Source organism: Heptranchias perlo, chromosome 6 (genome assembly GCF_035084215.1).
Source record: "Heptranchias perlo isolate sHepPer1 chromosome 6, sHepPer1.hap1, whole genome shotgun sequence".
Classification (NCBI taxonomy): domain Eukaryota; kingdom Metazoa; phylum Chordata; class Chondrichthyes; order Hexanchiformes; family Hexanchidae; genus Heptranchias; species Heptranchias perlo.
In genome coordinates, this window is record NC_090330.1 from 37,562,958 (window position 1) to 37,576,015 (window position 13,058).

Here is a 13,058-nt window from a genome sequence, read left to right on the forward strand (position 1 = left end):
TCATAAAATCACCTGCTGTTCTCATACTATATATTCAGTTCCAAAAAATACCCAGACTATTTCTCAACTCCTCATTACCCAATGTAAACTTGCTGTTAAGAGATAGGTTGGTGATTTCTAGTTCTGGGACATTGACAATATTTTAAGGGAGTTTGCTTAACAGAAGTGATTGGATTAAGAAACTATTTCCTTGCAATGGGAATAGTGTCATTAATGAATTTCAACTTCGTTACAGCCATATATTTTCACATCTAAAATAGATATTTCAACACTAATGATTGTCCAACAAGAATACTTATCAAACAATGAGATCAAATACAATGAAAGATGTATATGAATAACAAAAAATAAAGTGAAAGAAGTACCTTATATCTTTTTTGATTAGTTCCCTAAATGAAAAGGATGAAATTAAAATATAATAAAGGTCAGCTAAGTTAATATTGGTACAATATGTGAACCTGCAACGAAGAAAATAATCCACAGGATGGAAATGAGGTGAAGACATACATTCGGAATAACTTGTAGAAAAGGTGGGCAGGGGTTGCATATACTCCATTTGCTAAGTAGTTGAATTTATTTAAAGTAGAAATCTCAGCATCAGCAATCCTTAAAAATTGTGATAAAGTTAATTATTTTGTTTTTTGCAATTTTTTTAAATGATTGTTTCAGCAGTGATGGGTGACAATATTATTAATAAAAACAATTGTCTGTTTTTATTTCAGATTTCAAGCATCTGCAGTATTTTGCTTCTGACAATATTGTTATGTTGATGGGGTAACTGTGAAGAAAATGAATACTAGTAAATACAATCATCTTCCCATTGTTATTCAAGAATATAATGACTTCAACTGTTGTATGTTAATTTAGCTTTCCCACATAATATATGTTTCAGCAACGTTCATCTTTCACCTCCCACTAGGTCTCCTTAATCGATGAGCTCCACATGTCAATTTTCCAGTTTTTGATATTTGACTTTTTAAAGAATCTCTAAAGTGAGATTTTTTTAGCCTAATTTGTTGTGTTTCAGTAAGATGTCTCAATAGACTTTGCAGTGAAAGCAGAGTTGATCTTCAATAATATTGCTCTTATATTACTGCACTAAGGAATTCTATGCTGTGTTTTTAATTACAGTGTACAGAGCTGAAGTGTGGGTATAGAATGTTACAAGTGGTGCACTCTAGAGCAAAAAGCCTACTGAAATTCAATCCAGAGCTAATGACAACACATGCTAAATAAAGCATCTTGACCAAAGTTACCTGTACTTTGGCTGGTGAGAATCAAAAAGAACTTGGCGTGCAGTTGCATTGTCATGTTCTGCAAAAAAACTGAACAAAAAAGTTAGAACAAAAAATTAATATGGTTTATGTAATTCATACACAAGAGGCAAGGAGGGGAGAAAACAGAAAAAAACTTTTTAAAACATAGCTCATAATATATACTTACACCAAGTTATATAACCCCAACATCCCCATTCCTCTGAAGTCCGTCTTTGGGTCATCACCTTGGAAACCTATTTCACACCACTGCTTGCTAATTCGACCATCCAACGTCACATCAGGGCGAAGGAAAGTCCATAGCTGACAGAATTTATAGAAAACAAATGAGATATTTTCTGCACAAACTGTTTTTTAAGGAAATGATAATAAGTAGGATAAACAAGTTAGTTAGAATTCAAATTCAATCTCCTACCGTCAGTGTCTACACGGTATAAAATGTATACATTCATTTTAAACAAAAGACCTCGATATGATGCGGGAGTTGTTGATATCATTGTGTTTTTCAAAGTAAGTAATACTATTTGCAGTTACTTCAAAGTTTTTCCTCATTGCTATAAACCACTGAAGGACACCTATAATTTAATGTTAAAATTTGGAGAGATGCTTAAGCTTTAAGGTGAAGCACATAAATTCTAATTTTTAAAAAAATGAAAAATCACTAATTCCTTTAAGAAAGCAATTTGAAAACCAACTCATGAGGCTTGCCAAGTTTATGAAGTGATTTTCTGTCCATCGCCACAAGTTCAGTACAGACTAACTATTTTAATGGGAAGTGGGTCTAGCATTGTATATCCAAATGATTTTAGAAACATGGAACTAGGGGATTTCCATTAGGAACATAAAAAGACTTTAGAAAACAATATATCTCATTCTACCAACATTAAATAAGTAGCACACTACTGCAGAGGAGTGGAAACATAAAAACAGTTGTAGGTTCTGGAGTCTCTCTATCCACTGACCTTCAACAGCATTTCTTCATGTTGTGGATTTTCTGAATCATACTGATCTCTGCGGAGGCTTTCCACTTCTGTAATCAGTCCTCTATATCCAACAATCTGTAGGAGACAGGCCTGCAGAGAAATCCCAAACCTTGGCAGAATAAAATAGCTGTTTCAGGGTGTTTATATTGAGAAACACAATAGCATTCATACATGTGTAATGAAGTCAAGATGTTTCCAGGCATCTCAAGTACTGGAGAAATTAATGGGACTAAAAGCTGACATCCTAGGGTTCTAAAAGAGGTGGTTGCAGAGATAGTGGATGCATTGCTTGTGATCTTCCAAAATTCCCTGGATTCTAGAGCGGTCCCAGTGGATTGGAAGGTAGCAAATGTAACACTGCTATTCAAGAAAGGAGGGAGAGAGAAAACAGAGAAATATAGGCCAGTTAGCCTGACATCAGCAGTCGGGAAAATGCTGGAATCTATTATTAAGGACGTGGTAACGGGGCACTTAGAAAATCATAATATGATTAGGCAGAGTCAACATGGTTTTATGAAAGGGAAATTGTGTTTGACAAATCTGTTAAGAGTTTTTTGAGAATATAACTAGCAAGGTAGGCAAAGGAGAAGCAGTGGATGTACTATATTAGGATATTCAAAAGGCACCACACAAAAGGTTGTTACATATGATAAGGGCTCGTGGGGTTGGGGGTAATATATTAGCGTGGATAAAGGATTGGTTAATGGACAGAAAACAGAGAGTAGGAATAAACAGGTCATTTTCAGGTTGCCAGACTGTAACTAGTGGGTTGCTGCAAGGATCAGTGCTTGGGCCTCAGCTATTTACAATCTATATTAATGACTTAGATGAAGAGACCGAGTGTAATGTATCCAAGTTTGCTGATGATACAAAGCTAGGTGGGCAAGTAAGCTGAAAGGATGGCATAAAGATCTGCAAAGGGATATAGACAGGTTAAGTGAGTGGGCAAGAAGGTGGCAGATGGAGTATAATGTGGGGATATGTGAGGCTACTCACTTTGGTAGGAAGAATAGAAAAACAGAATATTTTTTAAATGGTGAGAAACTATTAAATGTTGGTGTTCAGAGGGATTTGGATGTCCTTGTACATGAAACACAAGAAAGTTAACATGTAGGTGCAGCAAGCAATTAAGAAGGAAAATGGCATGTTGGCCTTTATTGCAAGCGGGTTTGAGTACAAGAGTAAGGAAGTCTCGCTGCAATTGTACAGGGCTTTGGTGAGACTACATCTGGAGTACTGTGTACAGTTTTGGTCTCCTTACCTAAGGAAGGATATACTTGACTTGGAAGCAGTGCAACACAGCTTCACTAGATTGTTTCCTGGGATGAGAGGGTTGTCCTATGAGGAAAGATTGAGTAGAATGGACCTATACTCTCTGGAGTTTAGAAGAATAAGAGGTGATCTCACTGAAATATATAAGGTTCTGAGAGGGCTTGACAGGATAGATGCTGAGAGGCTGTTTCCCCTGGCAGGAGAGTCGAGGCAATTTAGGACCGATATGAGGAGGAATTTCTTCACTCAGAGGGTTGTGAATATTTGGAATTCTCTACCTCAGAGGGCTCAGTCGTTGAGTATATTCAAGATTGAGATCGATAGATTTTTGGACTCTAAGGAAATCAAGGGATATGGGGATCGGGTGGGAAAGTGGAGTTGAGGCCGAAGATCAGCCATGATCTTATTGAATGGCGGAACAGGCTCGATAGGCTGTCTGGCCTACTCCTGCTCCTATTTCGTATGTTCTTATAACATTACCTTGTGCCAGCTGCTAACACGTGTAATATACATTGATACTGATATGGATGTAATTTTGAAAGGGAAAAGAAACCTAAGTGTATAGTTTCCATTAATTAAATCACTTGGGCGACGCAGCATGTTGGAACACTAATGCAAATGGCCAAGGAGGGATGGGGTGCGGCTCTGTACCCAAATGTCCTTACTAAGTGCCTTTTTTTTTATTCGTTCATGGGATGTGGGCGTCGCTGGCGAGGCCAGCATTTATTGCCCATCCCTAATTGCCCTTGAGAAGCTGGTGGTGAGCCGCCTTCTTGAACCGCTGCAGTCCGTGTGGTGAAGGTTCTCCCACAGTGCTGTTAGGAAGGGAGTTCCAGGATTTTGACCCAGCAACGATGAAGGAACGGCGATATATTTCCAAGTTTGGATGGTGTGTGACTTGGAGGGGAACGTGCAGGTGATGTTGTTCCCATGTGCCTGCTGCCCTTGTCCTTTTAGGTGGTAGAGGTCGCGGGTTTGAGAGGTGCTGTCGAAGAAGCCTTGGCGAGTTGCAGCAGTGCATCCTGTGGATGGTACACACTGCAGCCACAGTGCGCCGGTGGTGAAGGGAGTGAATGTTTAGGATGGTGGATGGGATGCCAATCAAGCGGGCTGTTTTATCCTGGATGGTGTCGAGTTTCTTGAGTGTTTTTGGAGCTGCACTCATCCAGGCAAATGGAGAGTATTCCATCACACTCTTGACTTGTGCCTTGTAGATGGTGGAAAGGCTTTGGGGAGTCAGGAGGTGAGTCACTTGCCGCAGAATATCCAGCCTCTGACCTGCTCTTGTAGCCACAGTATTTATGTGGCTGGTCCAGTTAAGTTTCTGGTCAATGGTGACCCCCCCAGGATGTTGATGGTGGGGGATTCGGTTATAGTAATGCCGTTGAATGTCAAGGGGAGGTGGTTAGACTCTCTCTTGTTGGAGATGGTCATTGCCTGGCACTTGTCTGGCGTGAATGTTACTTGCCACTTGTCAGCCCAAGCCTGGATGTTGTCCAGGTCTTGCTGCATGTGGGCACGGACTGCTTCATTCTCTGAGGGGTTGCGAATGGAACTGAACACTGTGCAATCATCAGCGAACATCCCCATTTCTGACCTTATGATGGAGGGAAGGTAAAATTGCCGTGAGCCTGATACCAACTGAAAGTATTCCCACAGGAATTAAGGATAGGAGAGCCTTCCCCACTCTACCTGTGTACACTTTTTAGCAAGTGGTTTCAGCACAATGTTAGCAAGGACAGGAAACAGATCACACAAACCCCCCATCTCCATCACAGCTACAGATGATCAGTGGCATCAGAATGCTAAGGAAGGGAAAAACTTTAAAGGGTTTCTACACTCAAAAAATAAACAAAAATGAAGTTAAGAATAATTAACTTCTGAAACCCTAGTAAGTGTTATTACAACTACCAGAAGATGTTAAAAAAAATCTGTGTTTATATAAAAAAAACTTGCATTTATAAAGCACTTCATCACATCTTCAGGATGTTTCATATCACTTTACAAATGAATTAATTTATTGAACTACAATCACTGCTAAGTAAGCAGTGGGGTGTAAGGAGCCAGAGGATGGATCTCAGTGTCTTGTGAGTGAATAAAGTGCCAAATGTAAAATTGCCTTGAGCATTGCAGTGTGTCAGACACATTTTTTTTTGCTCTGGGACTTGTTCTATTTTGGCCTAGATTGAAGGGTTGAAAGTCTCCTTGCTGAATTTATTTTTTCTTGTGACTGCCCCTTTTTCTTTAACCCCTTCACTTGTCTTGAGTCGCCTGGGATCATCCCTGATCACACGGTTGAGATACCACTACTGCTGCTCTGAAATTTAGACCCCAGGTCACTCACCCTCTTATGGGGATTGCTTCATCTTGACATGGCACCTTTGTACAAGGCCCCAGCTGAAATTGTTGGTATTAGCCTGTGGCCCGACAGCACCTGATAAGGAAAAATATTTTTTTCTTGTGTGCTATTCCTCCTCTTTCTAGGTGCAGTTATGTCATATCATAATCAGCAGCTTGCCCAGGTGACCACTCTTCATAGCTACCATGATGGAGATGCTAAGATTTAGGCCTTGATTTTTAAGGGTGGGGGGTATGGAACAGTGCGTTCCAGCCCAGTAGCAGGCAGTGGACCCGGAGAGTTCGGGGACATGGAGGCCCTCAAAAATCTGGGAAACAATTCTGTGTTCAGCTGATCTGAGTGGGGGGGTTCCTTCAAGATCGGGGGGGGGGGGGGTGGTGTCCTTACAGATCAGGGGTCGGGGGTTGGTGGGTGTTCCTTCGATATCAGGGAAGGGGGGATTCCTACATGATCGGGGGGGAGGCTGGGGCTTGGGATTCCCTCGAGATCACGTGGAGGCCTGGGGAAATAAACAAAAGAGGACACCTTGAGGGGTATTGGGGGAGCACTCCTGCTCCTCCTGGCCCACAAAGTGTTCAAACAGAAGGAAATTCTTACACTGACCTGGCCTCTTCTGACCAATCGTCTCCTCCCGCCGTGGTTCTCTTGCCGGGCAGCAGACCGTGCAAGACCCCCCTGACTTGACTTTAATATTATGCTGCAGCGCCGATGACGTCATTGGGCTGTGACTTTTGCATGTAAAATAGGCCCTTGCCTGCCTTTAGTGGGAGCCTCGTTGTTGGCCTGAATCGCTGGCATTAATATTACAGCAGCCTGGAATACAGCGGGTTGGAGATGGGATCGCGAGGGGTGGTGATTAAAATTGAGGCCAAAGTCTCAGCAGCCCTGAGTTAGGGAGGGTTCTTGTCCTGATTCCTGTGATTCTTGTGTGCAAACGGAAGGCCAACCCAGCATCAGGCTTGGCTGTGATACCCTCTGTGGTTGAATTGCCCATTAACACTAACCATCTAGAGTCTATTCAGTTAATGAAGTAGAGTCCACAAACGCCTTTAAAAAGGGAATTAGATAATTGCTTCATAAACAGTAATTGAATGGTAAGTGATAAAAATTATTTAGGTAAATCAATTCATTCACATTTAACATATAAAAGCCACTCATTTACTGTTTACACAGAATAATAGATAGAGCTATGATATTCATTCCCCTCCCTCCTTCTTTCCCCTCCTTCCTCCCTTTCCACCTCCCTCCCTCCTTCCTCCCCTCCACCTTTTCCTTCTCCCTTCCCTCCTCCTTACCCCTTCTTCCCCACCCTCTCCCCATCCCATCCTTCCCCTTCCCTTCTTCGTCTCCCTTCCCCACTTCTCCCTAATTGCCTCTCCCCTCCATTCTCCCCCACCGTGTAACCCTGCTTGACCATAAAAATTCAAATTGGTCTGGATTACCTGCCTGCAGTGCCATGAGAGATTGACTAGTATAATACTGTATAAGTATATAATGCATAACATGATGTTACTTCAAGTGCACAAAAAATGCTTCATTCTAAATTGGAACCCTGGGAAAACACATCCCTCTCCATGGCTACCACTACCTTTGAGTAACCCCTACCATTTATTCTGTAAGGTTGAGGTTACTTCATTTCCCAGCAAGCAGCTCTACTACGCTCACATACAAACAGAATTGGCATCAGCCCCTCAAACATCGGGAAAACAATTCTGTGTTCAGCGTTGAATGGTTGTAACCTGAAATTCAGTCCTGGACAGAGTTACTTGCATGAAAAGTAATATTTACTGAGAGATGGCACTGCAGTGTGTGTGAGAGGATAATTACTGGCATATATCTTGCATTTGAATTTGTAATTATAAAACATTGTCAAATATGCCAAAAGAACATAGGAAATGCACAGTATAAAGTTCAAATTCCATTACTGTGGATTGGTATCAGGATTAATTCTTTTCAGCTGCATGATGTTATCGACAGTCCTCTCGATATCGTCAGTATGGGTGATCACGGCAGACTGGAGTAGCTGCCAGACAGAAAGAGAACAGATTGAAGAGATACAACCAAAAGATGCAACAAACTATTAGTCAAGCAGAAAATACTTCAACAAAAATTCATTTTAAGCAATTATTATTACATTGCAATAATAATAGTGTTTCATTATATGAGGATACGTTTTTTGTTGCTTTCAGTGGGTTACAGATATCAAAATTGATAGGTATTTCAAGATAAAATATATTAGTGAATCTCCAATAGTGTTGCTCATTATGAAAAACATGAAAAAAATTGAGCAGTCTATGAAATAATTAGAATCATAGAAGTTAACAACATGGAAACAGGCCCTTCGGCCCAACATGTCCATGTCGCCCAGTTTATACCACTAAGCTAGTCCCAATTGCCTGCACTTGGCCCATATCCCTCTATACCCATCTCACCCATATAACTGTCCAAAAGCTTTTTAAAAGACAAAATTGTACCCGCCTCTACTACTGCCTCTGGCAGCTCGTTCCAGACACTCACCACCCTTTGAGTGAAAAAATTGCCCCTCTGGACCCTTTTGTATCTCTCCCCTCTCACCTTAAATCTATGCCCCCTCATTATAGACTCCCCTACCTTTGGGAAAAGATTTTGACTATCTACCTTATCTATGCCCCTCATTATTTTATAGACTTCTATAAGATCACCCCTTAACCTCCTACTCTCCAGGGAAAAAAGTCTCAGTCTATCCAACCTCTCCCTATAAGTCAAACCATCAAGTCCCGGTAGCATCCTAGTAAATCTTTTCTGCACTCTTTCTAGTTTAATAATATCCTTTCTATAATAGGGTGACCAGAACTGTACACAGTATTCCAAGTGTGGCCTTACTAATGTCTTGTACAACTTCAACAAGACATCCCAACTCCTGTATTCAATGTTCTGACCAATGAAACCAAGCATGCCGAATGCCTTCTTCACCACCCTATCCACCTGTGACTCCACTTTCAAGGAGCTATGAACCTGTACTCCTAGATCTCTTTGTTCCATAACTCTCCCCAACGCCCTACCATTAACGGAGTAGGTCCTGGCCCGATTTGATCTACCAAAATGCATCACCTCACATTTATCTAAATTAAACTCCATCTGCCATTCATCGGCCCACTGGCCCAATTTATCAAGATCCCGTTGCAATCCTAGATAACCTTCTTCACTGTCCACAATGCCACCAATCTTGGTGTCATCTGCAAACTTACTAACCATGCCTCCTAAATTCTCATCCAAATCATTAATATAAACAACAAATAACAGCGGACCCAGCACCGATCCCTGAGGCACACCGCTGGTCACAGGCCTCCAGTTTGAAAAACAACCCTCTACAACCACCCTCTGTCTTCTGTCGTCAATCCAATTGGCTACCTCACCTTGGATCCCGTAAGATTTAACCTTATATAACAACCTACCATGCGGTACCTTGTCAAAGGCTTTGCTAAAGTCCATGTAGACCACGTCTACTGCACAGCCCTCATCTATCTTCTTGGTTACCCCTTCAAAAAACTCAATCAAATTCGTGAGACATGATTTTCCTCTCACAAAACCATGCTGACTGTTCCTAATCAGTCCCTGCCTCTCCAAATGCCTGTAGATCCTGTCTCTCAGAATACCCTCTAACAACTTACCCACTTCTTTGTAAAAATATTACTTTATTCCCTTGTCTCTCCTTTAATCTTGTTTCTTACTTTCTGCATCCTTTGCTTTGTGGTTTTCTTTAAATTTTCCTCCGCAATGTATTGATTTTGTTGTCTATCTTTGGCTTACCATTTTATTCTTCCTTGGTACCATATAAAATTTCTCAAATTGTTTGTTTTAGCTGTTAAGTTTATTTCATTCTGTTTATCCTTTTCTCTGCTGGCACTCAGTGGGGGAGACGTAGCAGAAATGGCCAATGAATCAGGGAGAGATGCATGAATAAATGGATAGAAGGAAGGGCGGAAGAAAGAATAATACAGTGACTTATGATTTAAAACTGTAGGATTGATGCAGTGTGGAAGCATAGATTACCTTGAACCACATCATCAGAATATATCAAAGGTTAAAATTGAAAATATCCACTGATAGATGTATATTTTCAATTTTAGCAATTCTCTGCCTCTTTGGGCCCTTCATATTTATGCATGGCAAATATAGTGGGTAGCGATTACATTTGTCTCCCAGATTGATATTATATACCTAGTGTACGCCTATAAAGGGTGGATCATGCATGAAGAACGACAGTTTGGCTTCATCAGGCCATGAGGTATGCCTCCATGGGCATGCGTTAACATAAATACTGCAAAGACTGCCTTCTGCAGGTTTACTGAGGAATCAGATTGCTATCTTGAATCAGACTTCGATTGATCTGGAAAGTATTTGTTTAATCCCAGGTTCTAGAAGGAAGTTTTCAAAGGATCTTGCAAACTGGCTTCAGACTGCTGTATTTGAATGAATTCAAGATCTCACATATACTGCTATTTCTATAAATAACTGTGTGTGAATTAAACTGTTTGGTAGTTTAGTCTATTATCAAAAAGTGTTGGGTGAGGCTCATATTATCCATCTTTCGAAGTGAAATGAGACATGGTGGAATTTATATGCACTAGCCAGTAGCAACAAAGATTTAATTGTTCACCCAGGGCACATCATCCCAGATTACTTTGCACATGAGGTGATGTTTCAGTTCATAGGGACCGAAGGCTTGCTTCTAGAAGGAAACCATTTGCGTTAAACATGAGGAAAAAGTGTCTGGAGGGAGTTCGAATTGGAACAGTAATTTTAACATATTGCTAAATAGGTCTCAGGGAAAAAAATCAATGTGAAATAGTTGTATGAATGATAGAAGTGTTTCATTTAGAAGACCACGCTCTCAAGCTTAGAAGCGGGAAGGTGCACGGTTCAGATTTAAGTACTTTACGCAAACAGTGGAGAACATGTGGAATGGACTGCCAGGAAAGCAGTGGAGGAAAATTTTAAAGGAGAATTTGATAGACATTTCTTGAAGCTGGTGATTGAGAGCGATTAGTTTTTGCGACTAGCCAGATGGGCTAATTTTTTCCAGTCTTGTACTTTCCTATGCACTTGAAAATAGAATAATGCAGCAGATTCAAGAGTGGAGAAGTACCAGCAAGTATAGCAAAGAGCACTGGCAGATTATAAGGGGTAGCAGCAGCAGAGATAAGATGGGAAGGAGAGCATGAGTACTGGCAGGTGGAGAGCAGGCAGCCAGCAAAATGGTGAATGAGGAGCAGGAAAGTGATAGACTGCCTGCTCTTCTTGTGATTGTTACTGATGCCAAACTGCTAGCACTGTTCTACTATACATCTGGCATTGGTATGGTGTGAATGATCAAGACTGTAGCAACTTGAGTCATGCAGTTCTACTGAGGCACTGTGTTATGGGATAGACTGACACCTAGTAGTGTAACTGCTAACTCAGATGAAGTATTCATAACAGAATTGGATCAGGCCTAATTCAGTAGATAACAAAGAAATTCACATCCGGATACAGCTTCCACATTAAATAATAACCATATATAGAATTCCAACAAAGTATTCTACTTACTTCATTCCTGGAGGACTTTAGTGATGACTCTGGCAAGAAAAAGTAGATATCAAATAATTCTACACTGCAGACAAATATATCCAACAGTTCATACTAAGCTGGAATGATGGAGATCCCAACCAGTTTACAGTGGCTGTCATTTTATTGGCTTTATTTAACAACATGTTTACTGCCAGTCTGCTCTCATCCTCGCAATGCAAATGTTGCCTATAACAGTGTAGTTTCAGTTTCAGAATGTAGTAGCTGTTGGATTAGAAAATGAAGCAGCCATCATGCACATAATGTGGTCTGTGGAACCAGGGAAGCACTGCCTTCTCTCTCTCTCTCACTACCTACCAACTTGATAGACCCAATGAGAAAGTTAAGTAGATTTTTATTATTTTTATGGAAGAGGAAGAACATTACACTGAATTTAAATTTAAATGTTGTAAAGGAAGATATCTCAATCATCACTATGTTTTGTACTTCAAAACTGCTGGTAAGAGGCAGTCTACAAACAGACACTTTGGCCCCGATATTACCAGAGAGGCGGGATGGCAGCAGGGGTGGGGGGGGGTGCGGGGGTGTGTGGGGTGACTGGAATCCGTTCGTTCCCCGTGCGATCACGGTTAATTGAAGCCACTTACTGTGGCTTCCGGGTTTCCCATCGGAAACCTGCGCAGCAAGCGGACTGCGCACCCGCATCACAGGCTGTCAGCTGGAGGAGCTCTACTTAAAGGGGCAGTCCTCCAATGCTGCTCCTGCAGCAAAGAACCAAAATTATAGAATGGAGCAGCCCAGGGGAAAGGCTGCTCCCGGATTTACTGATGCCTCACTCCAGGTCTTACTGGATGGGGTGAGGAGGAGGAGGGATATTTTCTACCCGGCGGACGGGAGGAAGTGGCCTATCTCTGCCACCAAGAAAGCCTGGCTCGAGGTGGCAGAGGAGGTCACCAGCAGCAGCAACGTCTCCCGCTCATGGATCCAGTGCAGGAAGCGCTTCAATGACCTAACTAGGTCAGCCAAAGTGAGTGCACTTACTCATTCTCCTAAACTCCATCTTCCACATCACCACACCCACCCCCAACTCATTCTGTACATGCCATAACTACTCTATCACATCACTCCTCACACCCACTCAAAGCTCATCCTCAACTTACCTGCACTTACTCACCTCCCCAGTACTCATCCCACCACTACCACTCAACCCAATCCTCATACAATGTCATGGCTCTGTCTCATACTCACCCTCTGATGCATCTCTTTCACGGTCAGCCTCACCCAAACCAATGCATTCAGTGGTTGGCCACGTCACCATCCCTCACACACGCCTCTCTACTTTCTCCCCTTATAGGAGAAAAGAGCCCAGAATGCATGGAAGAGGGCGAAGACTGGAGGGGGGCCGCAACATCAGGTCGTCCTCATGGACGCGGAGCAGGAGGCTTTTGAAGTGACCGCACCCTCGAGTGCCTGTCCATCGGGGACGCCGAGACTGCCACCCGACAAATGGCTGGTGACAGAACTTCAATATTCAGCACTCACAATAGCAAATGATGTTAACATGCCTTACCATCTTTAGCACCTCAACATCTGTCATCATGCTTAATATTGTCTTCTGTTCTC

The 13,058-nt window shown here is 41.8% G+C and overlaps 1 protein-coding gene across 1 annotated transcript in view; it reads right to left on the reverse strand.

The window, feature by feature from the left end:
* Nucleotides 1-13,058, reverse strand: part of elmod1 (ELMO/CED-12 domain containing 1) — a 49,579-nt gene that overhangs the window by 13,174 nt on the left and 23,347 nt on the right. Inside the window, exons 3-8 of the mRNA XM_067986137.1 lie at nucleotides 11,457-11,485; nucleotides 7,814-7,911; nucleotides 2,237-2,366; nucleotides 1,444-1,577; nucleotides 1,257-1,325; nucleotides 366-389 (exon numbers count right to left, since the gene is read on the reverse strand). Of these exons, the coding sequence (XP_067842238.1) occupies nucleotides 366-389; nucleotides 1,257-1,325; nucleotides 1,444-1,577; nucleotides 2,237-2,366; nucleotides 7,814-7,911; nucleotides 11,457-11,485 (484 nt within the window). The remainder of the gene's footprint in view (nucleotides 1-365; nucleotides 390-1,256; nucleotides 1,326-1,443; nucleotides 1,578-2,236; nucleotides 2,367-7,813; nucleotides 7,912-11,456; nucleotides 11,486-13,058) is intronic.